Genomic DNA, 23895 nt, shown 5'->3' with positions numbered 1-23895 from the left:
GGAGTTCTTCATGGTATTGTTCCTTCGATTGGACAACCACTCCTCCCCCTTTATCCGCGGGGCGGATCACAATATCATTTAGTTTTTTTAGGCTTTGGATCCCCTTTTTGATGTGTGGGGGATCTGATATTTTCTTTACTTTGAGGCCATCCAACTCTTGAAGCACTAATTTCTTGAATACTTCTATGTGTTGTCCATTGACAACCTGCGGGTTAAACACAGAATTGTTCCGAAGAGTACTGTGTTGTATAAAGTCACTAGTTATGGATGTAGATAATTGATGTTTCGCTGGATTTCCTAGGAAGTATTTTTTGATATTTATTTTTCGAATGTATTTTTGGATATTAATGTACGTGTCGAATTTGTTTAAATTCTTTACAGGTGCATGTTTAAGGCCCCCTTCCAGTACTGCCAACTCCTCTACAGATAGTGTTTTTCCACTTATGTTGAAGACACCCTCCCCTTTTCCACTCTTTCTTTTGGGATCTCTTCCCCACTCTGCATCCGCGTTTTCTTCTGATGTGCGGGTTAGTCTTTCCTCCCTTGGTCTTCTTGGTGATCTGGGGGGTTCTTGAATTATCCTTGGGGGTGAGCGATCCTCTTGAGTGTATCTCCTTGGGGATTGATACATTTCTTGGGGGTGTCTCCTTGGAGAGCGATCCCTCCGATCTCTGTCTAAAAAAGACCTTTGGGTGTCATAATGGTATGTTGGATAGTGATGTTCTGGATAGTGTCGTAGGGGCTCGTACCTATTGTAGGTAGAAATTGGACTCCGCTGCAAATGGTTATAGTAATGCGGGTAATAGGGTTGAGGATTAGGGGGCGGTGGATGGTACATAGGTCCTCTATTATCCCTATATTCCCTCTCCGAATTGCGACAGTTCCAATTAGATTTTTTGAACGTTTTTTTATAGGGTTTCTTCTGTTTATTGTTATGGGGCGTTTGATGACTCGGCCCCTCATCATTCTTTTGATGATGGTGTGATTGTTCCTGTTCTTGTCTTTCAGTACCGTGTCCTTTCGCTTGCCAACCCATATATTTCATGGGTCTACTTGTAGTCGGGTCTTGAATTTGTACTTGCTTTTCAGGTGTTGAGTATGTAGATGTAGGTAGTGGAGCTATGGTCTTAATTTGCCACTTAAATACCTGATCCATACTGTAATCAGAAATGTCACGTTGATATTTTTTCATTTTTCTTTTTTGGACTTCTAGATCTTTATTCGCCAAACTATTGTTTAATTGGGCTGCTAATTTTTTAAAATCAGCCGAGTCTTTAAAAGGCTCTAATTTCAATTTGGTCTCTTGTATAATCGCATCAGTTTGTCGTGCTCTTTTTTGTTTGCGTTTTAGAAGGAAGTGAATTACTTCTAGGCTTTTATCATTGAAAAAGTGGAACCATTCATCTAGCGATTGTTTATCCAGAAGGCCATCATTGGGCGGAACGTCCCATCTCAGCCTTCTGGGTACAATTTTCTCTTTTATATACCTATCAAAGGTATGAATGTCCCACCACAAGTTGACCTTTCTTTCCATGTTGTGCGCCAATATTCTAAATTGGCTATTCAGGTCAGTGTCTTTAGAATGGTTATTGACATTAAAAACCTCATCTAGATTCACCTGGCGGTGTTCCATATAAGAAAGTGCTTCCATGACAGCTGCTTAAGTGGTGTTAGAATATAGTGATAAAGTGTATAAAAGGGGGGAACTTAAGCGCTAGCCAATACTCTCAATGTGAGGGGTAAAATTGTATAAACAATAACATAAGTGAATAAATAAATGCAGCTCAAATCTATAATGTGCTAACGACAAAGAATATAAAATGAATAAGTTTAAATGATGAGCGCAAAAATAAGTGAATGGTGGGTATAAAAACAATGATAATATAAATATGATCCCCAAGGGAAAAAAGCCAGTAAACGAATGAATAAAATACTAAATGTATATCAAATCACTCAAATCACTGTGACAGTGATGAACAAACAATAAAGCAAAGTGTCCTGTGTATAAAAAATAAATAAAAGAAAAATAAGTAAATGTCCCAATGTGATGATCAAAAACTTGTGCATCCAAATCAAAGTGTTTAAATACGATCCCACCGGCAGCCGGGCTCACGGAGCGCTTACCTTCCTGATGTATATAAACAGCGTATGGATGCTCAGATGGAGACTTAAAGACCTTCCTTCTGCTCGGGACGAGCTAGTACAATCCTCTATCCTTTTGCCTGGAGAGCGTCACCCTCACTGTGTGTGGTCCGGGGCTACACCAAAATGGAGGCTCTGTACTCAAAGTATACACAAGCCATCGATCGGATGTGAAAGAAGGAAAGAAAAAGGAGCTCCAAATGGTGAAATATTTCTCAGCAAACAGTTTTTAATTGGTCCAAAAGGTGAAATGCTCAACATGAGCTAAAAAATCAAACGTTGAAACAGCGAGTATCAAACGTCACGTCACTTCCGGTCACGTCTATACAGGGCCTTACGCGTTGCGTCACGTGACTTCATCAGAGGCTGGGGATTGGCTAGACGGACCCCCTTTATATAGGCTAATAGGCGGAAGTCAATAGCGGCCATTTTGAAGATGGGAAAACCCATCGAATCTATCGTGGCCATCTTGTGTATGGGAAACACATAGAAGGCGGGCACGCAAATCCATTAAAACCAAGTGTTGGCAAGCAAAGTGATGTGGAAACATTTTAATCCTCATAGTATCATCATGAGCTGCATGAGCGAATGATCTTTATTAAAATCTATATTTAAATACTATATATTTAATGGGTATATTAAAAACAAGGACTGTAAATTAAAATAGATTCCTGAATTAATTACATTAAGACCAAAATAGGAACCATATAGTGGATTGCACGGATAAAGTGCAGCAACCCCACAAACGGTTGTGTTTATGATTAACGTGGAGATTCACTCAATCACGTCAAAGGGAGGGATTTAAAGGAGCTAGAAGACTAGACCAACAGTTCTCTTTAATTGAGGACCCCTTGCGTGCAAACATGCAAAACAATATTTGCACGGAAAGAAGCCCTTTTTATTAAAGAACGTGTACCCACTCCTAGGAGGACGGTCAATCACGTTTTTAACCAGCATGTCTCGAACAGTCGGTGCTCTTTTATAGATAATGTTCGGTCCCATCTTCAAAATGGCCGCTATTGACTTCCGCCTATTAGCCTATATAAAGGGGGTCCGTCTAGCCAATCCCCAGCCTCTGATGAAGTCACGTGACGTGACGCAACGCGTAAGGCCCTGTATAGACGTGACCGGAAGTGACGTGACGTTCCGTCCGCACATTTGATACTCGCTGTTTCAACGTTTGATTTTTTAGCTCATGTTGAGCATTTCACCTTTTGGACCAATTAAAAACTGTTTGCTGAGAAATATTTCACCATTTGGAGCTCCTTTTTCTTTCCTTCTTTCACATCCGATCGATGGCTTGTGTATACTTTGAGTACAGAGCCTCCATTTTGGTGTAGCCCCGGACCACACACAGTGAGGGTGACGCTCTCCAGGCAAAAGGATAGAGGATTGTACTAGCTCGTCCCGAGCAGAAGGAAGGTCTTTAAGTCTCCATCTGAGCATCCATACGCTGTTTATATACATCAGGAAGGTAAGCGCTCCGTGAGCCCGGCTGCCGGTGGGATCGTATTTAAACACTTTGATTTGGATGCACAAGTTTTTGATCATCACATTGGGACATTTACTTATTTTTCTTTTATTTATTTTTTATACACAGGACACTTTGCTTTATTGTTTGTTCATCACTGTCACAGTGATTTGAGTGATTTGATATACATTTAGTATTTTATTCATTCGTTTACTGGCTTTTTCCCCTTGGGGATCATATTTATATTATCATTGTTTTTATACCCACCATTCACTTATTTTTGCGCTCATCATTTAAACTTATTCAATATAAAATAATAGTAGTGGTAAAAAAAAACACTTGTAGGTTTAACAAATCATTTTTTTTAATAATTCTCCTGTAAGGGGCATGGCAGGGGGTGTGTCATATGCCTACAAAAACTTGCTAATACCCTGTTTCCCCAAAAATAAGACCTACCCTGAAAATAAGACCTAGCATTATTTTCCCGGAGGGCTGCAATATAAGCCCTACCCCTAAAATAAGCCCTAGTTAAAAATGCTTGTAAAATCCTATAATCTACTATATTAAAGTAATTTATAATGTACAATGTGTGTGTTTCTGTAATATAATTGCGGGGAAGAGCGCTCCGGCGGGTAACAGAAGTGCAGATCGGCACTATAACAAATGTATTTGGCACAATTATATTACAGAAACACACACATTGTACATTATATACTACTGTAATAGAGTGGATTATAGGATTGTACAAGCATTTTAACTCAGTTTACACTGGGGATTCCTGACAGGCAGGGAGGGAGAGAGGGAGAAAAGACATCACATTACATGGTAAGACCTACCCCGAAAATAAGCCCTACGGTGTCTTTTGTTGGCATAATTAATATAAGACCCGGGCTTATTTTCGGGGAAACACGGTAGGTGTCCGTCGTTCCCATCTCAAAAAGTTGGAAGGTATGTAAATATATCTCAGAGGATGTACAGTAGAGTCACATGTTGCATATATTACTTTAACAAAAACATAGTTATTGCTGCAAACCTTGAAATATCAGTCACAAAGGAAGTGCATTGTTTTCAATAAGTTGGATGACTTGCATTCTGAGAAGGCAAAGTACAGCCATTGTGTAGTACTGCAAAGCAGGTATCAGAGCCTGCAAATATAATGAGCTTTTGCCATGTACAGTGGAACCTTGGATTACGAGCATAATCCGTTCCAGAAGAATGCTTGTAATCCAAAAGCACTCACATATCAAAGTGAGTTTCTCCATAGAAGCCAATGGAAACAAAGATAATTTGTTCCGCATTGACTTCTAAGGCATGCAATACCGCATGGGGCCAGAGTTGGGGGGCGCCGGAGAGCCTCGGAAATACTCGGGGACAGCTTGGCTGATCTCGAAAACCCTCGGAAAAGGTTCGGAAACTGAGTATTTCCAAGTGATTCCAAATATTTCTGAACGGCTCGGAACAGCTCCGAACCATTCCGAGTGTCACTGGTGCCCCCGCACCTCTGGCCAAATGCGGTACTGCACACCCCATTAGCTTGAACTCTGCTCGTTTTGCGCGACAACATTCGCAAATTCGAGTCAGGATTTAAAAAAAAAGTTGCTCGTTATTCAAAACGCTTGTTAACTGCGTTACTCATAAACCAAGGTTCCGCTGTACTTATAACTGCCAATAAAGCGGTAGTAAAAAGTTGGCTGTTATTTTTTTTCCCCCTGCAAGGTAAAGGCATAATGCACTAGTATGCATTGCATGCTAGCACATTATGTTACACTTCCCTTAAAACAAAGCCTTCCAGCTCAGAGATGTCAGAGCAGCAGGCGCTCTCATCTTGACCAGTCTTTCTTCTGGGTTTGTGGACGCCGACTGTGACTGGCCGGAGCCACGATGGCGTCTTCCCCATGCATGCATGCATGCATGCGGGAGCCACAGTTTACAGCACAGGGCTCTGAAGGAATAACCTGGACCGTTTCTTTAGAGCGCATGTGCCAGTGATGCCACTGGCTGCATATACAGTAAATTGAGATATTATAGGCTTACTTATAGGTAAAAGTAAGAGATGGGACTCCCACTTTAAAGGAGTTGTAAACCCTTGTGTTTTTTCACCTTAATGCATCCTATGCATTAGGGTGAAAAAACACCTTGCTGTGTCCGGCCCTCCCGAGCCCCTGTTTTACTTACCTAAACCCCGAATTTCCGTGGGCGCGATCCCGCGTTGCTTTCCTCATCTCTTCTTGGCTCTTCATTGGATAGATTGATAGCAGCGCAGCCATAGGCTCTCACTGCTGTCAGTCAAATCCAATGACACGCCGTTGGGGGCAGGCCGAGTTATACACTTAGGGCCAGATTCTCATACATTTACGTTGCTCCTGGGCAGCGTAACGTATGTGATTTACGTTACACCGCCACAGGTTTACATCCTGATTCTCAGAACACTTACCTGTAAACCTGCGGCGGTGTATCGTTAAATCGCTCTGCGCAAGCCCGCCCAATTCAAATGGGGCGGGCACCATTTAAATTAGGCACGCTCCCGCGCCGAGCGTACTGCGCATGCCCCGACGTCATTTGCTTAGACGTTTACGTAAATGGCGTCCAGCGCCATTCACGGACGTCTTACGCAAACAACGTAATTTTTTTTAAATTCGACGCGGGAACGACGGCCATACTTAACATTGGTTGCCCCTCATAATAGCAGGGGCAACCTTACGCGTCGCGTACGCTACGGAAACGACGTAAATTCTCAGCGTCGACCGCGCGTATGTTCGGGAATCTCGCGTACTTACCTCATTTGCATAGACGGGGAAAACGACGATGTGACACCTAGCGGCGGGAAAAAAAATTGCTTTTTAGATCTGACAGCGTAAGAGCCTTACGCCTGTCAGATCTAATGGGTATCTATGCATAACTGATTCTAAGAATTAGTCGCATAGATACCCGGGGCCAGATGAGGAGTTACGACGGCGCACATGGTGTTGCGCCGTCGTAACGCCTTTGAGAATCTGGCCCTTAGAGTCTATGGATGCTGAGTGCGGGGAGGAGCCGTGAGAGCCGCCGCGGGACCCCAGAAGAGGATGTTCGGGGCCACTCTGTGCAAAATTAACTGCACAGTGGAGGCAAGTATGACATGTTTGTTTTTAAAAAAAAATAAACCCTGAACCTTTACAATCACTTTAAGCCCTCACTCACATTGACTGCGGCCATGAAATCCTGATACTTCATCTAAAAATCTTACGATTTCAAAGCCGCATCTCGTGCGACTTGGGTGCGAGTTTAACCACTTGCCGACATATGGTGGCAGTATGGCTCCAATGCGCGAATCGCCGTAGCTGCATGGTGGCCGCTTTAAGGGGCGCATAACTTAGTAGCCGATGCACGTTCCCCGCGGCCACGATGTCGATCCTGACAGAACCAGAACGGGGATCTGTGTGTGTACACACACAAATCCCCATTCTGTCAGGGGAGTAGAGACAGATTGTGTGTTCCTAGTATTTAGAAACAACGTATGATCTCCTCCCCCAGTCAGTCCCATCCCCCCACAGTTAGAACACACACTAAGGAAACACATTTAACCCCTTGATCACCCCTGTGTTAACCCCTTCCCTGCCAGTGACATTTATACAGTACTCAGTGGCTATTTTTTAGCTCCGATCACTGTATAAATGTCAAAGGGCCCAAAAAAAGAGTCAAAAGTGTCCAATCTGTCCGCCGCAATGTCGCAGTCCCACTAAAAATCGCAGATCACCGCCATTACTAATTAAAAAAATAATAATGAAAATGCCATAAATATATCCCCTATTTTGTAGACACTATGGGCCAGATTCACAGAAGAGATACGACGGCGTATCTCCTGATACGCCGTCGTATCTCTGTGATCCGCCCGTCCTAACTATGCGGCTGATTCATAGAATCAGTTACGCATAGATAGCCATAAGATCCGACAGGTGTAATTGACTTACACCGTCGGATCTTAGGATGCAATTCTAGGCCGGCCGCTAGGTGGCGATTCCATTGCGGTCGGCGTAGAATATGCAAATGACTAGTTACGGCGATCCACGAAGATCTGCGCGTTCGTCGCAATCCCGTACGTCGTCGCTAGTCGTTTTTACCCGTGGCAAAGTTACACCTGCTTTAACATGGCTTATCTTTAGATCAGCCATGTTAAAGTATGGCTGTCGTTCCCGCGTCGAATTTAGATATTTTTTTTTTGCGCAAGACGTCCGGGAATACGAAACGCCATAACGCACGTCGCCGTTCAAAAAAAACGTTGGGGCATCATTATTTCGCGCAAAGCACGTCGGGAAATTTAAACACGGAGCATGCGCAGAACGTTCGGCGCGGGAACGCGCCTAATTTAAATGGTGCCCACCCCATTTGAATTAGGCGGGCTTGCGCCGAGCGCATTTACGTTACACCGCCGCAAGTTTACAGGTAAGAGCTTTGTGAATCAGGCACTTACGCTGTAAACCTGCGGCAGTGTAACTTAAATCAGATGTTACGCCGCAGGGGAGCAACTTAAATGTCTCTGAATCTGGCCCTATAACTTTTGCGCAAACCAATCAATATACACTTATTGCGATTTTTTTTTTACCAAAAATATGTAGAAGAATACATATTGGACTAAAATGATGAAGAAATTAGCTCTAACTAAAGATGAATACTACCTTTTTTTTTTATAGGTGTAAGCCATTTACATACCTTTTGAAGCCTGACTGGAATACTGTCATGACGTTGCCAAGTACTCCCAGGAAGTTGCTAAGTGAGGCCTAGTCATCACTTCTCACCTCCACCATCACAGGAGTAAGCACTTTCTCCGATTTAAACCCCTGATGCAGTAGCTCTGAGCTCAGAATTTGAGAGCTCACTCCTGTGATGGTGGAGGTGAGCAGTGGTGACTAGACCTCACTTAGCAACGTCCTAGGAGTATTCTAATCAGACTTCATAAGGTATGTAAATGGCCTTTACCTATAGAAAGGGCTTTAGTCAGAGCTGCACAGTTTGTCTTCAGATGTTCCTTATCTGCATAGACAGTTTTGTGGTAAAGACAACGCTATATCCTGGCCTAGGCCAACAAGGCACATGCCTAGGGCAGCACTTTGCAAGGAGGCAGCATGGAAAGAGTCTCTGCCGGCTTGCGCTACACTATCTAGCGCCCCCATAAAAGCAGCTGCACTGCTTCCTGTATGTGGGTGGCAGGCATTCCGCCACTGTGGGAGGCTGTTTTGACTGTCCTATCATCCTGGACCACAAACCTTCCTCACTGTGCTATATGTTTTTTGCTGCACCATTAGCATGGTTATATCTTCTTAGTCCTCCATAAAATTATCAGAAATTTGTGCTTAAAGTAGAACTATAGACAACACATTTTTTTTCCATTTTGGATAAAGTAAGGGAGGGTTATAGCCCCTGTCAGTTTATTTTTTAACGATCCCCATCCCATTGCAGAGATTTCCCTTCACTTCCTGCCCCATAGCCAAACAGGAAGTGAGAAGAACTCTATGCAAATCAAGGGAATCCATTGCCCCCACTCAAATTTCAGGGCGGGTCTTTAACCCGCCCTGACAGGAAGGGGTGTGTCATATTTAAATTAGGGGGTGCACAAGTTTAGTCAGGCATAGGGCAGCACAAAACCTAAATACACTACTGGGTAAAGGTGAACTATCCCTTTAAAGAGGAAGTAAACTTCCATGTTTAAGTTTTACCTATAGGTAAGCCTAAAATAAGGCTTACCTATATGTAGTGTAAATATCTCCTAAATGTGTGCCGTTTAGGAGATATTTACTGTACATTCAGCCAGTGAAATCACTGTAGAGTTGTTACCTCATCCCTTTAAACCCGAACACATATGAATAACACAGGTTCTGTGGCTAATTTATTGCAGATAAGGCTCCATGTGAGTTTAATTACCGCCTTAATCAGTCACAGAACCTGTGTAATTCATGTGTGTTCGGTTTAAAAAGGGATGAGGTGGCAACCCTAAATCAGTGGTGCATATGCTCAGAAGGAACGGCCATCCGTGCAATTCCTTTAGAGCCCTGTGCCTTGACCATGGGCTGCGGCAAGTCACAGAGTCGGAGTCCGCAAACACGGAAAGAAAACTGGGTGAAGATGGACGCCATCTCCAGCGATGACATTGCATAGCTGGAAGGCTTCGTTTTGAGGCAAGTTTCACATAATGTGCTAGTATGTGATGCATGCTAGCACATTATGCCTTTGCCTTGTTGCAGGTAAGAACAAAAAACAACCACTTTAATTTTTAACTATTGTCTTTCCAAAAAAAAATGTTTTATATATATCAAGAGCGATAAATTCGACCTGTGTGTACAAAGTAGTATTGCTGTTGTGCTATGGTTATTACTATATACAACAAAAATGATATGGTCTGAATACAGGAGCCATATTGTTGTAGCCTCACCTGACGTCCTCGAAAAAATGCTTTACGCTAAGAGCTCACGCATGCGGATAAACCGGTCTTTTGAATGGGTAGTGTGGAGCTGGATGCCGAGAACTGCGCAGACGCGAAAGGTCCGCCGATACGTCCAGCGCGTGCGTGAACTGTCTGCCAGGCTGAGGTTAGAGCAGTGCGCACGCGCAGAGAGAATACTATAGCCGTATTATGGTAGTTTGGTGGGTGGGAGTGGCTTTGCGCATGCGCCGTTGGTGTCGGTGTGGTCCTGCCGCCCGCGCCCTTCCGATTCCGGGACCAGGAGCCGGGGCAGCGAGGAGCCAGCATCAGCTGTGACACGGAGAGCCATGTATGTGCGGGTTTGTGTATGAAGCCGGGGGTGTGGGGGGGAGCCGGGGGTGTGGGGGGGGGGCCGGGGCTGAGTGTGTTGTAAGTGGTGGGGAGGTGTCTGTTCTGGGTTCGGTGCTATCACTATCTGCATTGTGATGACACTGGCAGGGAGGGAGGGGGTGGCTGTGTGACTGGAAGGGGATTGTAAACTGTCTACAACTGTGAGGAATAGATGAAGCTCTATACAGGAAGGAATACAACATTGTGGGGGATTTACTAAAACTGCTGCCTATGGTAACCAATCGGCTTCCAGCTTTTGCTTGTCAGTTAGGCTTTGAAAAATAAAAGCTGGAAGCCGATTGGTTGCCATTCACAGCTAATCCCATTTTAGTAACTTCCCCTTCATGCAGGGGTGTCAAACTGGCGACCCTCCAGCTGCTATGAAACTACAAGTCCCATCATGCCTTTGTGGGTCATGCTTGTTACTTGTCATGTCGTCATAGTGCAGATTAGCAATCTCATTAGACGCCATGGCTGCATTATTTTTCTTTTATTAGGGATTTTCACCTGGTGATCCCGCCAGTGACACACTTCCTGTCTTAGGGCTTTTTCAGACAGGTGGTGGTAAAGACAGGTGACTGAGCTGTGGCTCACCTGAATAATAACCATAGAGCCGGTGTATTGTCCTCAATGTTCCACCGTGGGGGAAGTTCCTTCACTGACTGCGCAGGCGCAAACTTCCCGATGGAAATCCCCGAACCTCGCCCGGCATCCAGGCTCATTCTTTAACATCCCCGTGGATTGGAGGATGTTAAAAAAAGAGCCAGGAGGCCGAGCGAAGCGAGCCATCCGAGCGCAGCGAGGGCGTTAGGCCGACTGGCCACTTACCTCAAAATCCACGTCGCCCTGGATGCCGGCCGCCGTTCGGGGATTTCCGTCAGCAAGTTTGCACCTGCGCAGTGCTTGAAGGAACTTTCCCGATAGCTGGAACCAGCTCAGCGCATCAGTTTGCGCATGCGCTGGAACTTCCAGGACACCTGGAACCAGCACGGCAGATCACCGGACAGCTTCAGCTCTGCGCAAATCCTGACACTTCTCACTCGTGTACAAAACAAAATAAAAATCCTAAAGAAAATTATTTAGAACCCCCAGTAGTTTTTCTAAAGCCGAGGTGCTTGAGAATAACATGGTGGCTGTTGCAAATTTTTTATGTTACACGGTATATGCGCAGCAATTTTTCAAATGCAATATTTTTGAAACAAAAATGCACATTGGTGAATTTGAATGCACACAAACGCCATATAATATCCTATTAATTGTTAAAATATAAATTGATGTTACACTTAGAAAATAGATGCCTAACATGTCACGCTTTAAAATTGCATTGCGCACGCTCGTGGGATGGCGCCAAACTACGGTACTTAAAAAGCTCTATAGGTGATGTTTTAAAAGGCTTTACAGATCACCAGTTTAGCATTACATATGAGGTCTGGTGCTAGAATTATTGCTCTCACATGTGGTGCGATCGCAGTTTACATATGCATGCAGGGATGGGGCACTTTATTATGTTTATTTTATATATTTATTTTTTTTATTTTTTTTTACTCTTTCTTTTTTTATTGCTATTGCAAGGAATGAACAATGCTCCTTGTGATAGCGTGGGCAGTGACAGGTCCTCTTTATGGAGAGATCTGGGGTCTATTAGATCTCTCCTCTGCCCTTCAAAGCATCTGATCAAACCAACATAATGGCTTGTTTATGGTCAGCGGCTTCTTTTGAAGGAGCATGACTGAAAAAGGTCTGCTGACCAATGGCTGGGGGCGCCGCCCCCTGTCAGAACATAATGGCACATGAGGGGAGATTGCTGTATTAACATTGCATAGTTAGTACAGCGGCTCCTCCGGAGCTGTCAGTTTTTTTGTCATTCAGTCCTGCTGGATTAAACAAAGAAAAACAAATGGTGTGTACCAGGCTTAAAGCGGAGCTCCACCCAAAAGGGGGATCGAGTACCTGGTTTTGATAGGTACCCGCTCCCACCTCCAGCTCAGTTCCGGCTCACTTTGCAGCGGGGGGGACGAACTTCTGGGGGACCTCACTGCAGCCAGGTCTCCTGGAAGTGGGGATGGGTACCTGTCAAAGCCAGGTACCCCCCGATAGGTGGCAAATGTGGCACTGGAGGGGAAGGGAGCAGGTCACATGCGATCTCTGTGCGATGTGATTTCAGCCATACAGATAGCATGGCTGAATTTGCATTGCATTCAGACCAAACTTGCACAGGACTCTTTTTTTGGTCCGCAGCCGAATCGGATCGCATGTGTATTCACACTAATGAGATCCGATTCATGTCCAAATTTGCAGTTCGCACTGCGATCTGCAAACTGATTTGGGGGCGTCATTAACTTTTAATTGACACTCCCAGCAGTTCGCATAGGGCAGTGTGATATGCCATCGGGAGACATGCGATGCGGGAACCCGCAGTGGATTTGTTTACAGGCGTTATTCATTTTTGACTATTTGCAACAACAACAAAAATGCTTCTAAACACAAACACGCCATGTAAATGCGGCAAAACTGATGTTTTTAAATGTCGGTTACTATCTGTCAAGTTAAATCGTTTAAGAGAAGTTTTAAAACATCCCGTGTACATTAAGGCTCCATTCACATCTAGGCGGACGAAATCGCGGCGTTTTGTCGCCGCAAATCGCGGTACAAATAGTGGCGTTTTGTACCGCGATTTGCGGCGACAAAACGCCGGTATTGTCCGCCTAGATGTGCCCCAGAATGACCCCCTCTATGGAGATGCTTCCCATCTCCTAGCCGAAAGACGCCTGAAAAAAAGGTCCGGGACCTTTTTTCAGGCGATAGGCGTCCGGCGTTCGGCGTGGAGATGTAAACCATCTCCATAGAGGGACATGTATTTCCAGCCCTCTGGCGGCAGCGGCGTAGCGCTACAGGCGTAAAAACGCCTAGATGTGAATGCGGTCTAAGGCTCCATGCACACTGAAGCTGATAAAAGCTATAAAAAAACGCCAGTAGCTTTGCAGGGAGCCTTTCAACGTTTTTTTAGTGTTTTTGCAATAGCTTTAATCAGTGTTTTTGAGTGTAGCGTTTTTTTTTTTTTTAATGGATATAAAAACGCTGGCGCCAGCGTTTTTGAGCGTTTTTCTGCGTTTTGCGTTTTTTTGGCGTTTTTTTTTTTCCTGACGAAAAACTGCACTTTGAACGCAAATTTTGGGCGTTCAGAAAAAAGCCAATAAACTCCAAAGCTCATTAACACTAAAAAACGCCCAGGTGTGCATGGGCACATAGGCTAACATAGAGTTCAGTTTATGGGCTTTAAAAAAAAAAAAGCCAAAACGCCAATAAACTGCAGTTTATCATCTTCAGTGTGCATGGAGCCTTAGACTTTGGGCGAGATCTGCTTTAAAAGCAAATAAAGCTGTGTCATGCGTCTGTACCCAGGTTGTTAATGTCACTTTTTATTTAATATGTGGAGCTTATAAATCTATTAAGACAACATCAAACACTGTGCAAAACTATCAGCCTGACGATGCATTACATAACAAAAAGTCGGCTTATACTATTTTCTAGCATCAACTGAGCAACCTTGTCAGTGCTAATATCTATTTTCTTTGGTGATTAATACTTTGTGGGTAGAATTTGTGCTGGATAAACACATAGCAGTTTTCAAAGAGTTCCACCCAAAAATTGAACTTCCGCTTTACGTGCTGGTGACCACCTACCTTTTTTTTTTTTTTTTTTTTTAACAGGCACCCACCTCCTCCCCTGGTGCCGCAGCATGAAGCCTCTGTTAGCTGAAATCCCCATCCATGCCCACCACCATCATAATCTTCTGGTTCGGCATGGGTTATTAAAATTAAGGGGTTGTCACAGGTTCTCAACAAGAGTGCCTGACGGGCCTGCCCTTTCAGCTCAGCTGCTCCATACAACAGCTTCTAAGAATGAAACATCCTATGAATGGAGGGAGCAGACCAATCATCCTCCTGTCCTCCATTCATAGATCACTTTGAAGAGACATCAGCACAAGGAACACATCCTACCTACTGAAGGCAGCCCATAGATGGTGCGAATTTCTTTCCAAGGGTTGCAGGAAAGAAATTTGCACAATTCCCCCATCAACACAGACATTGTTGACAGGGGAATGCCTCCTTCTGAGCAATTGTCTGCTGCCGGCAGGGGGGCGGGGCTTGTGATAATTGGAAGCGAATCCGGGGCAGGCTGGTTGGTACTTGGTACGTTCAGCATGCTCAATAAAGGTTGGCCTTAGTTATGTCTCTTGCTGGTTTTTATGTTTTAAATTTGTGGCTGCAATAGGGTTTAGTGCAGGGGTCTCAAACTGGTGGCCCTCCAACTGTTGCGAAACTACAAGTCCCATGAGGCATTGCAAGGCCGACAGTTACAAGCATGACTCCCACAGGCAGAGGCATGATGGGACTTGTAGTTTCGCAACAGCTCGAGGGCCGCCAGTTTGAGACCCCTGGTTTAGTGGTAGGTCGCTAAATTGGAGGGGTGATATTTTTTTCAGCCAGTGATTCCCTTCACTACAAAAGTAATCCTAGCGGCTATACAGCTGCTCACTTTACTTTTACAGGCAGCAGAAGGGGGCCTGGTTCCAAGGCACAGTGAGAAGAACTGATGATGTTCCTCCCACTGTGCGATGTCAGAATCTGGAAGTCACGAGGATTTAGTTACTTCTAGATTTAATTTGCTCAGTTATCGGCTTGTACCAGCATCTAATTAAACCAATGTTTAAAAGACCCCTGATCTCTCCATAAACCAGACTTGTTATGGCCCATGCTATCACAAGGGATTACAATTTTTTTTTTTTTTAAAGACCATGTAGAATAAAAAAAAAATGATTTAATACATTTTAAATTCCCCCATCCCTCTGTGCTAATGCGTGCATCAGTTCCACAGGCATTGTAAACCGTGATCACACCACATGTGAGGTATTTCCGCAATTGTCAGAGCGAGAGCAATAATTCTAGCTCCAGACCTCCTGTGCAACTCTAAACTTGTAACCTGTAAAGGCTTTTAAAGCATTGCCAATTTGTAGGCACTATAGGTTGGCGCTGTTCTGTGGGTGTACGCAATTTTAAAGTTTGACATGTTTGGTATCTTGGCATAAAATCATCTTACCAAGAAATTGGGCTATTTTATAGCATTTCATAAACATTCAGCAAAGTGCATTTAACCACTTGCTGCCCGCCGCATAGCAAAATGACGGCAGCAAAGTAGTTTAGTTATCCTGATCAGACGTCGTATGATGTGATCAGGATAACAGATCCAGAGGGGGCGTGCAGTGCGGCGGTCGGAGGTGCTGTGTTTGTTTTAGTCTGAAAGACTGCAACGTCTTTCGTGGTATGAAGCCTCTGACTGAGGCTTCATGCCACGTGATCGGCTCTAACCAATCACAGCTGATCATCGTGTGAACCAGGAAATGCCGGTAAACGGCTTTCCCTCGGTTCACGTTGACAGGGAGAGCCAATCGGCAGCTCTTCCTGTCGGGGGGGGGGGGGGGGGGTCTGAGCTAATTATCAGCACAGCCCCCATCAAAAGGTGTCAATCACCTGCCAGCCTGTCCCCCTCTATAAAGCCAGTCAGGGCCCATAAAAGTGCCACTCAGTAATGCCTGTCAGCTCCTCACCAGTGCCCACCCAGTTTTTATTTTTTCTAAATTGTCTGCCTTTTTTGTTTATAGCGCAAAAATTAAAAGGCGATCAAATACCACCAAAAGAAATCTCTATTTGTGGGAAGAAAATTATAAACATTTAGTTTGAGTACAGCGTTGCATGACTGTGCAATTGTCATTCAAAGTGCGACAGTGCTGAAAGCTAAAAATTGTCCTGGGTAGGAAGGGGGGAAGTGCAAATACCACATGAAAAATAGCATCACCAATCATTTTATTCTTTAGGGCCTCTGCAAAACAATGCTTTGCGGTTCTAAGTAATTTTCTAGCAAAATATTTAGATTTTTACATGTATGTAAGAAGTGTCAGAATTGGCCTGGAGCTGAAGTGATTAATCTTGATCACAAGGGTACACTTGTTACGCTTGTCACAGGGAGGCTGCTCTGTTGATTGATCACAATAGTCTTTGTTAAAATAAGGCTAGTAGTCAAGGACCCATCTGTCTGCCGACCAGCTAAGATGACCTCCTTGCTTAGTGACATAGTAAGCTGGGCAACTAAACTGGTTAATGACCAATGTTGCCCCACAGAACTTGAACTAAAGCACTTGGGAGCATGCCACAGACCCCCCCATTAGACAATTGGAGGTCTTTGGACTGTAGGGTGCATGACAACCAGCCCAGCAGCAGGAACATATCTTGCAAGCAGCAGAAGGTTTGGCTTATCATGTCACATGTAAATTGACCCTCTTGACATCAAATTTGTTTGTGTGTATGTTTCGGTTAACTCTACAAAATGTGTGTATAAAGGAGCTAAAAAAAAGCACACTAAATGCAATAATGACTCTACTGTTTAGCTTTAGGCCCCTTTCACACTTGTGCGACCTGAAAGTTGTACATTTTTGCCGAGATTTTGACATGACTTGCAATGCCTGTATATATTCTTGAGATCTGTGGGCCTCAAGTAGGACCAAAGTAGTGCAGGGACTACTTTGAAGTCGCACAGATATGAACAGTACTCATTGGAAATCATGGGGTGCAACTTGTCATGCGACTTTGCAGTCAAAGATGCGCTCCAAGTCGATTAAAAAAAAGAAAAAACACTCAATTATGTTATGAAAATTAACTAAATATTTAACTTTTTTTAAACTAAGTATCTGTCTTAACCACTTAAGCCCCGGACCAATATGCTGCCTAAAGACCCAAGGGGTTTTTACAGTTCGGGACTGCGTCGCTTTAACAGACAATTGCGCGGTCGTGCGACGTGGCTCCCAAACAAAATTGGCGTCCCTTTTTCCCCACAAATAGAGCTTTCTTTTGGTGGTATTTGATCACCTCTGCGGTTTTTATTTTTTGCGCTATAAACAAAAATAGAGCGACAATTTTGAAAAAAATGCAATATTTTTTACTTTTTGCTATAATAAATATTCCCCAAAAACATATATAAAAAATTTTTTTTCCTCAGTTTAGGCCGATACGTATTCTTCTTCCTATTTTTGGTAAAAAAAAAATCGCAATAATCGTTTATCGGTTGGTTTGCGCAAAATTTATAGCGTTTACAAAATAGGGGATAGTTCTATTGCATTTTTATTTTTTTTACTACTAATGGCGGCGATCAGCGATTTTTTTCGTGACTGCGACATTATGGCGGACACTTCGGACAATTTTGACACATTTTTGGGACAATTGTTATTTTCACAGCAAAAAATGCATTTAAATTGCATTCTTTATTGTGAAAATGACAGTTGCAGTTTGGGAGTTAAACACAGGGGGCGCTGTAACATTTAGTGTTCAGTGTGTGTGTGTTTACAACAGTAGGTGGGTGTGGCTGTAGGATTGACATCATCGATCGAGTCTCCCTAATAAAAGGGATCACTCGATCGATGCGCCGCCATAGTGAAGCACGGGGAAACCGTGTGTACACACGGCTCTCCCCGTTCTTCAGCTCCGGGGAGCGATCGCGACGGAGCGGCTATAAACGAATAGCCGCGCCGCCGTCCCGGATCGCTCCCCGAGGCTTGCCGACCGCCGCATGTACCGCGGGGGGGGGGGTCCCGATCGGACCCCCCACCCGCGTCAAGCAGAGGACGTATAGGTACGTTGATGTGCCTGTCCGTGCCATTCTGCTGACGTATATTTACATGAGGAGGTCGGCAAGTGGTTAAAAGCAACTAAATGCTGCAATAGGATGCTCAAATCAACGTTGCAGCAGCACATGGACTTGGGAGAACGAGAGTCAGCTCTATGAACTAATCGGGCTCTGCTGCAGTGTCTTTCTGATGAGAGGACCGATTGATGACCTTATCTGTGTGCTGCTGTTCCTTTAGTCATCAGTCAGTACTATGGCATGGTACAGGGCCGTGACCAAACAGTTTTGCTTGAAGTGAACCTGTCATGGGAAAAGTATGGGGTCTGCCATTGCTGGCTGCCTTCTGCAAATGCTGGGTAGCTGGTCAAGTTCAACTTTAAAGTGAGTGTAAAGGCAGAAGGTTTTTTATCTTAGTGCAGAAGCCCCCCTCACCCCCCTAATATTCATCTGAGCCCCATCTAGATCCAGTAATGTTGTAGGATTGTCTCAGCTGCCCGGGACTCCTCATTATTGACCCTCCTTATTGACTGAGACAGCAGCATGGCGCCATTGGCTCCCACTGCTGTCAATAACAGTTAGTCAGCAAATGAGATAAAGGGGGCCGGGTCACTGTTCCGTGTCTGAATAGACATGGGGACCTGTGGCTCAGCTCAGGTGCCCCCATAGCAAGCTGCTTGCTGTGGGGGCACTTAACTGGAGAGGGGCAAGGATCGGCAGCGAGGGACCCGAGAAGAGTAGGTTCCAGGCTGCTCTGTGCAAATCCACTGCACAGAGGAGGTAAGTATAACATGTTTATTATTTTTAACAAACAAAAAAAATGTTTTACTTTGTCACTTTAAGGCCCCTTTTGCACCAGTGGACCTCGGGTCCTCCTGTCCATTTTTCAGGGGGACCTAATCGAACCACCCATTTTTCTCTATGGGTCAGCGGACATGTGACAGCTGTTACCCGCCGGCTTTCAGTTCGCTAAAAACAGACGGATGGGGATACGTTCGCCATCCGCCTGGTGGAACGGATGACATTCGGACTGAGACAGACATGCAGTCTGTTTCCATCCAACCACCCTATAGAGAGCAGTGTCCACTCTGCATAGACATGGACCTGTCATCCATGTGATCAGCAGAGAGATCCCACACTGAGCAGGCGGATCTGCTTGGTTGGATTCCGCTCCGTGTGAAAGGGGCCTAACACTTTTTAATTATAGACCCAGAATAAGCATTTTATGTAAATGAGTGTCAGATTTCATATCTCTGTTTTCTAAGCGGGTTGGAAACATAGAAGTCTAACCAATAGCACAACAGCAAATACAGCATAATTCTGTCCAGGCAGGTGCAGAGAAGAAGGTCAATGACCTGGATGTGCTATCTGGCAGGGGTACATTGATCACACTACTTGTTGAACAATTACAAATCTTTGACAGGTAGGACCAATGCACACATTTGTATTGGTCATGTACTGCAAAAAATATGTTAAAATATCTTGTGACTGCTTGGGACTATTTTCTGATAGTACTCTTGTTCCTTTTTGCCTTTTAACATTTAATAATTGCTTTGTCTGAAATGGTCAGATTAGTCATGCTGTGTAAAAGAGATACACGCTCTTCCACCACACATAAGGGAACTATGTTTTGACTGATCAACAAAGACATGTCTCCTGCCCTTTCCATACAGTGAAGCCATTGTACTCGTTCCCTCCCACTGTTAGCTTAGGTTAGCCATACACATTTCTATTTCTCTTGTTCAGTCCCATGAGCTGAGCAGGAGAAATCAATAGATTCCCCTATCCACGCTAAACAGCCAGGATAGAGGAACCTCATACCGGCCGCTGTATTCTGACAGCTGCTGCTCTGGCAGCTGTCACAATACGTGATGGGATGCAATTGCTGTTCAGATGAGAATTGGATTGAAGTTTTTCTGAAATTAGAGCCATGTATGGTTGGCTTTAGATCTCATTTACACTAGTGGTGTAAACAAGGCCCCCAATAACTCCCCCTCAAGCTGCAAAGATTATTCCTGCTGTCTTTTTTTGTGGGCAGTACCACCCACCGAACACATCTCATTCAACTGAATGAAGGCACCACTCTGACTTTAATTGCAGCACATTGGTGCAGAGGGGTTAAAAGGGGCATGAGGAGGTGATGTGGTCCAAATATGGAACGCTCTTCAGAGGGATAAGACTGCTTCATTTGGTTAGAACAAGTGCAGAATTGTGATACTTAACCACTTGACCTGAAGATTTACCCCCCTTTATGACCAGGTCATTTTTTGCGATGCGGTCATACGACACTGTACCAAAATAAATTGCATGTGTTTTTTTTTCCCTCCACAAAAAGAGCTTTCTTTTGGTGGTATTTGATCATCACTGCATTTTTAATATTTTTTGCACTATAAACAAAAAAAAAACATTTTGAAGGGGAAAAAAATATATGAAAACATTTCTGCTATAAAACAAAACATATCCAATAAAAAATTTAAATCAAATTTCTTCATTGGTCAAAATGTATTCTGCTACATTGTTTTGGTAAAATAAATTGCAATAAGCTCATATTGTTTGGTTTACATGAGTGTTATAGTGTCTACAAACTATGTGATCTATTTATGGATTTTTTTTTTTATACTAGTAATGGCTGTGATCAGTGACTTATAGTAGGACTGTAATATTGCGGCGGACAAATCTGACACTTTGCTGGAACCAGTGACGCTAGTACAGTGATCAGAGCTAAAAATATGCACTGTACTAATGACACTGGCTGGGAAGAGGTTAAACATCTAGGGAGACCAAAGAGACACAGGATTTCTTGCCATGCTGGGAACTCGGCATGCTCTCCAATGATCAGACTTGTGCTGACACTCCGTCCGTCGTCTTCTCTATACACAAATGTTATGCCTTTTCATTTCTATTTTAAAGCTAATGGGTTGTTTTACAAGTTGAGGATTCACATATACGTTAAGCTTAATACTTCTGTACAATATACTTTCAAAGTTAGGATTGGTTGAGCCTGCCTTTGAGCAGAGATCACATGACCAAATATGTAGGTACTTCATCATGTGATCAACAAGTGGGGGAGCCTAAAGGAGCATTTATCATTCTAAAAAAGGTATTTTAGGTGATTTATACACTTCAGGAAGAAAGTGGAGTTCACTTTGAGGGGAACATAGTGCTTTAATGTTTTGAAACTTTGCTATTGAAAATGAACTAATTAAAATTGACTGTGTCCTCTCTTCCCCACCAGCCTATGTGTATGGACTCTAAGCCTCCATCATGGGGCATATGCTATCCAGAGTGTTCGGGAACAAAGAGATGCGAATATTGATGTTGGGTCTAGATGCAGCTGGGAAGACCACCATTTTGTACAAGCTGAAGTTGGGCCAGTCCGTCACCACCATTCCCACCGTAGGTTTCAATGTGGAAACTGTGACCTACAAGAATGTCAAGTTCAATGTGTGGGACGTTGGTGGCCAGGACAAGATCCGTCCCCTCTGGCGGCACTATTATACAGGCACACAGGGCCTTATATTTGTAGTAGACTGTGCTGACCGAGATCGTATTGACGAAGCACGGCAAGAGCTGCACCGCATAATTAATGACCGAGAAATGAGGGATGCCATCATACTAATTTTCGCCAACAAACAGGACCTGGTGGATGCCATGAAGCCACACGAAATCCAGGAAAAGCTTGGACTAACCCGTATCAGGGATAGGAACTGGTACGTCCAGCCGTCATGTGCCAACACCGGAGAGGGACTCTATGAGGGCCTCATGTGGCTAACTTCAAACTACAAATCTTAAAGTCTTCTTTTTATGGTGGAAGTTTTTTTTTTTTTCTTATATATTTTTTTTTTCTGTAATTTTAACGGCTCACTAGAGGAGCTTTAAAGGGAGTATTCCTTATCAACCAAATCTTGGTGGCCCATTTTGTTATGTTATAAGAGTTGAAGGGAGATTTTGGCGCTGCTGGGCTGCAAAGAACTTGCAGGATACTGACAGCCCCTTGCGATATCTGCCTTAATTAATAGTGTAAAGCGGTTAATACAAATGAACATTCGATCTTCCTTCAGACCTCAGCAGTCACATCTTTTGTCTGCTCCCCTGTACTGTTAATGAAAAGGGCTGGTAACCTCGGCAGCAAAAAACCTTGCAACAGCCTGGCAGTAAAATGATCTGTTTTTACATAGGGAAGATTTAGTGTTACATTATCATGGATGCATCCTCTTATAGTGTAACGCCTCATACCAGACCTGTGCCTGAACTTTATAATGCTTGGCAGATTGTGTTTTTTCATCAGCAAAATCTGTTTATCGGATGCCATTTTCGTTAGTTGATAATTAGTCTGATGTTCAGTGCATGTTGCAATTTTCGGGAGCTGAATTTGGATTCATTTACCTATTAACGCATTCCTGTACTAGCATTCCATAAACCGTTATTGACTGTTATTTTTGTAGGTAACATTCCCCATCCATGTTATTTTAACGGTGCTTCCAATCTTTCTCTTCATTCCACTGTTGGTAACAAAATGCGCCCATTTAAACGTACCATTTCGGTATAGCCATTTTCTAACATTGTATAGGCCTACAGATCTGTACAAAACGATGGTCTAAACCGTTTGTCTCCCGATGCTCATATACTGCTACATGCAATGATAACAAATCCTATGAGCTAGGTAGACAAGGCATCTTAAAAATTAAAAAATAAAGAGCACTTTTTTTCCCGTTTTGCAAAAACGATGTCAATGCCTAAAACTACTTGCTAGCCCCTTGATTGGAGGATTATCTGGCAACGTATTTTTGTAGAAATTTGTCTATCTCTGCCTGTTACATATTATATGTTTGTTGCTGAGCAGGTAAAAAGATTGAGTCACATTTCATTTTTTTTTTTTTTTTTTTTAATGGTTTAATTACTACTAAGTTATGCTTTTGAATCTAAAAGTGCTTTAGTGGCTGTCACGCCACTGACCTCTTAATATTCTGTTCTTAATGAAACTCCCTACTTGTGGCAACTAAATTTGTGGCCAAAGCTCAGTTTAGCCAATTATCCTTTTTGATAATAAAACAATGACACAAGTCAATATATTTGCACTTGACTATATAAATCAAGTCTTTGTGATAATTTTTTTTCTTCTTTATAAAATCACATCCACTTAGTGGCCTCCGGTATGGTGTTAAAATACAGTGTTAATTGTTGATTATGAGGCTGTCCTACTTTAAGAATACTTAATTTTGTCTGGCTCAGTCTTCCAGCCTGACAGGCAATCTTGTCCTGCTGCTATACCAATACATAGGTGATGTGGCAGGATGGAATTCTTACTGACTTATGTTGCTGAGCTATGCAGACTCCCCTTGCTGTCTTTTTTTTGCCCCACCTTTCCCCTATGCCCAAATGATATTCCTAATCCAGAATGTTTTACTTCCAAGATGATTTTTGTTTAATGTTGTATTGCTTAAAATTTCAACTGATCAATAAAAGTTCAACAATGCATCCAAATGTGTGTTACAAAGGATATGTGTTAATACACAATGCATGTGAAAAAAAAAGTCACTGCAAAGTTGTAGTACTGATTTTAGGTCAACATTACATCCATATGGGTGTTACAAAAGATGTTTGTTAATATGTAATGCATGTGAAAAGGAACTGCAAAGGGAGTAGTACTGATCGTTTCTGGTCTATAGTGTTCCTGCGACAAAGGTTTTGTGTTTGCTGCAGAGAAAGGTTTGCTTTTGCAAAGGTCTAGCCTTGCCCTTGTCTGCTGAGATTTGGACATTGTTTACTCTTTTGTGACCAGTGTTTTTTCTTTTGAGGCTTAGATGCCCAGACCATTGCA

At 43.4% G+C, this 23895-nt stretch overlaps 1 protein-coding gene across 1 annotated transcript; it reads left to right on the top strand.

The window, feature by feature from the left end:
- Positions 1 to 10256: 10256 nt before the first annotated feature.
- LOC120913417 (ADP-ribosylation factor 6-like) lies at positions 10257 to 23558 on the top strand. Its single transcript, XM_040323327.1, has 2 exons — positions 10257 to 10359; positions 21310 to 23558. Exon 2 carries the CDS (start codon positions 21339 to 21341, stop codon positions 21864 to 21866), a length of 528 nt encoding a protein of 175 aa, XP_040179261.1. The 5' UTR covers positions 10257 to 10359; positions 21310 to 21338; the 3' UTR covers positions 21867 to 23558.
- The last annotated feature ends 337 nt before the right edge of the window (positions 23559 to 23895 follow it).

The sequence above is a fragment of the Rana temporaria genome, chromosome 9, assembly GCF_905171775.1.
Source record: "Rana temporaria chromosome 9, aRanTem1.1, whole genome shotgun sequence".
Lineage (NCBI taxonomy): Eukaryota > Metazoa > Chordata > Amphibia > Anura > Ranidae > Rana > Rana temporaria.
The sequence above is the reverse complement of the archived record's forward strand: the minus strand, read 5'-3'. Positions and strand labels throughout refer to the sequence as shown.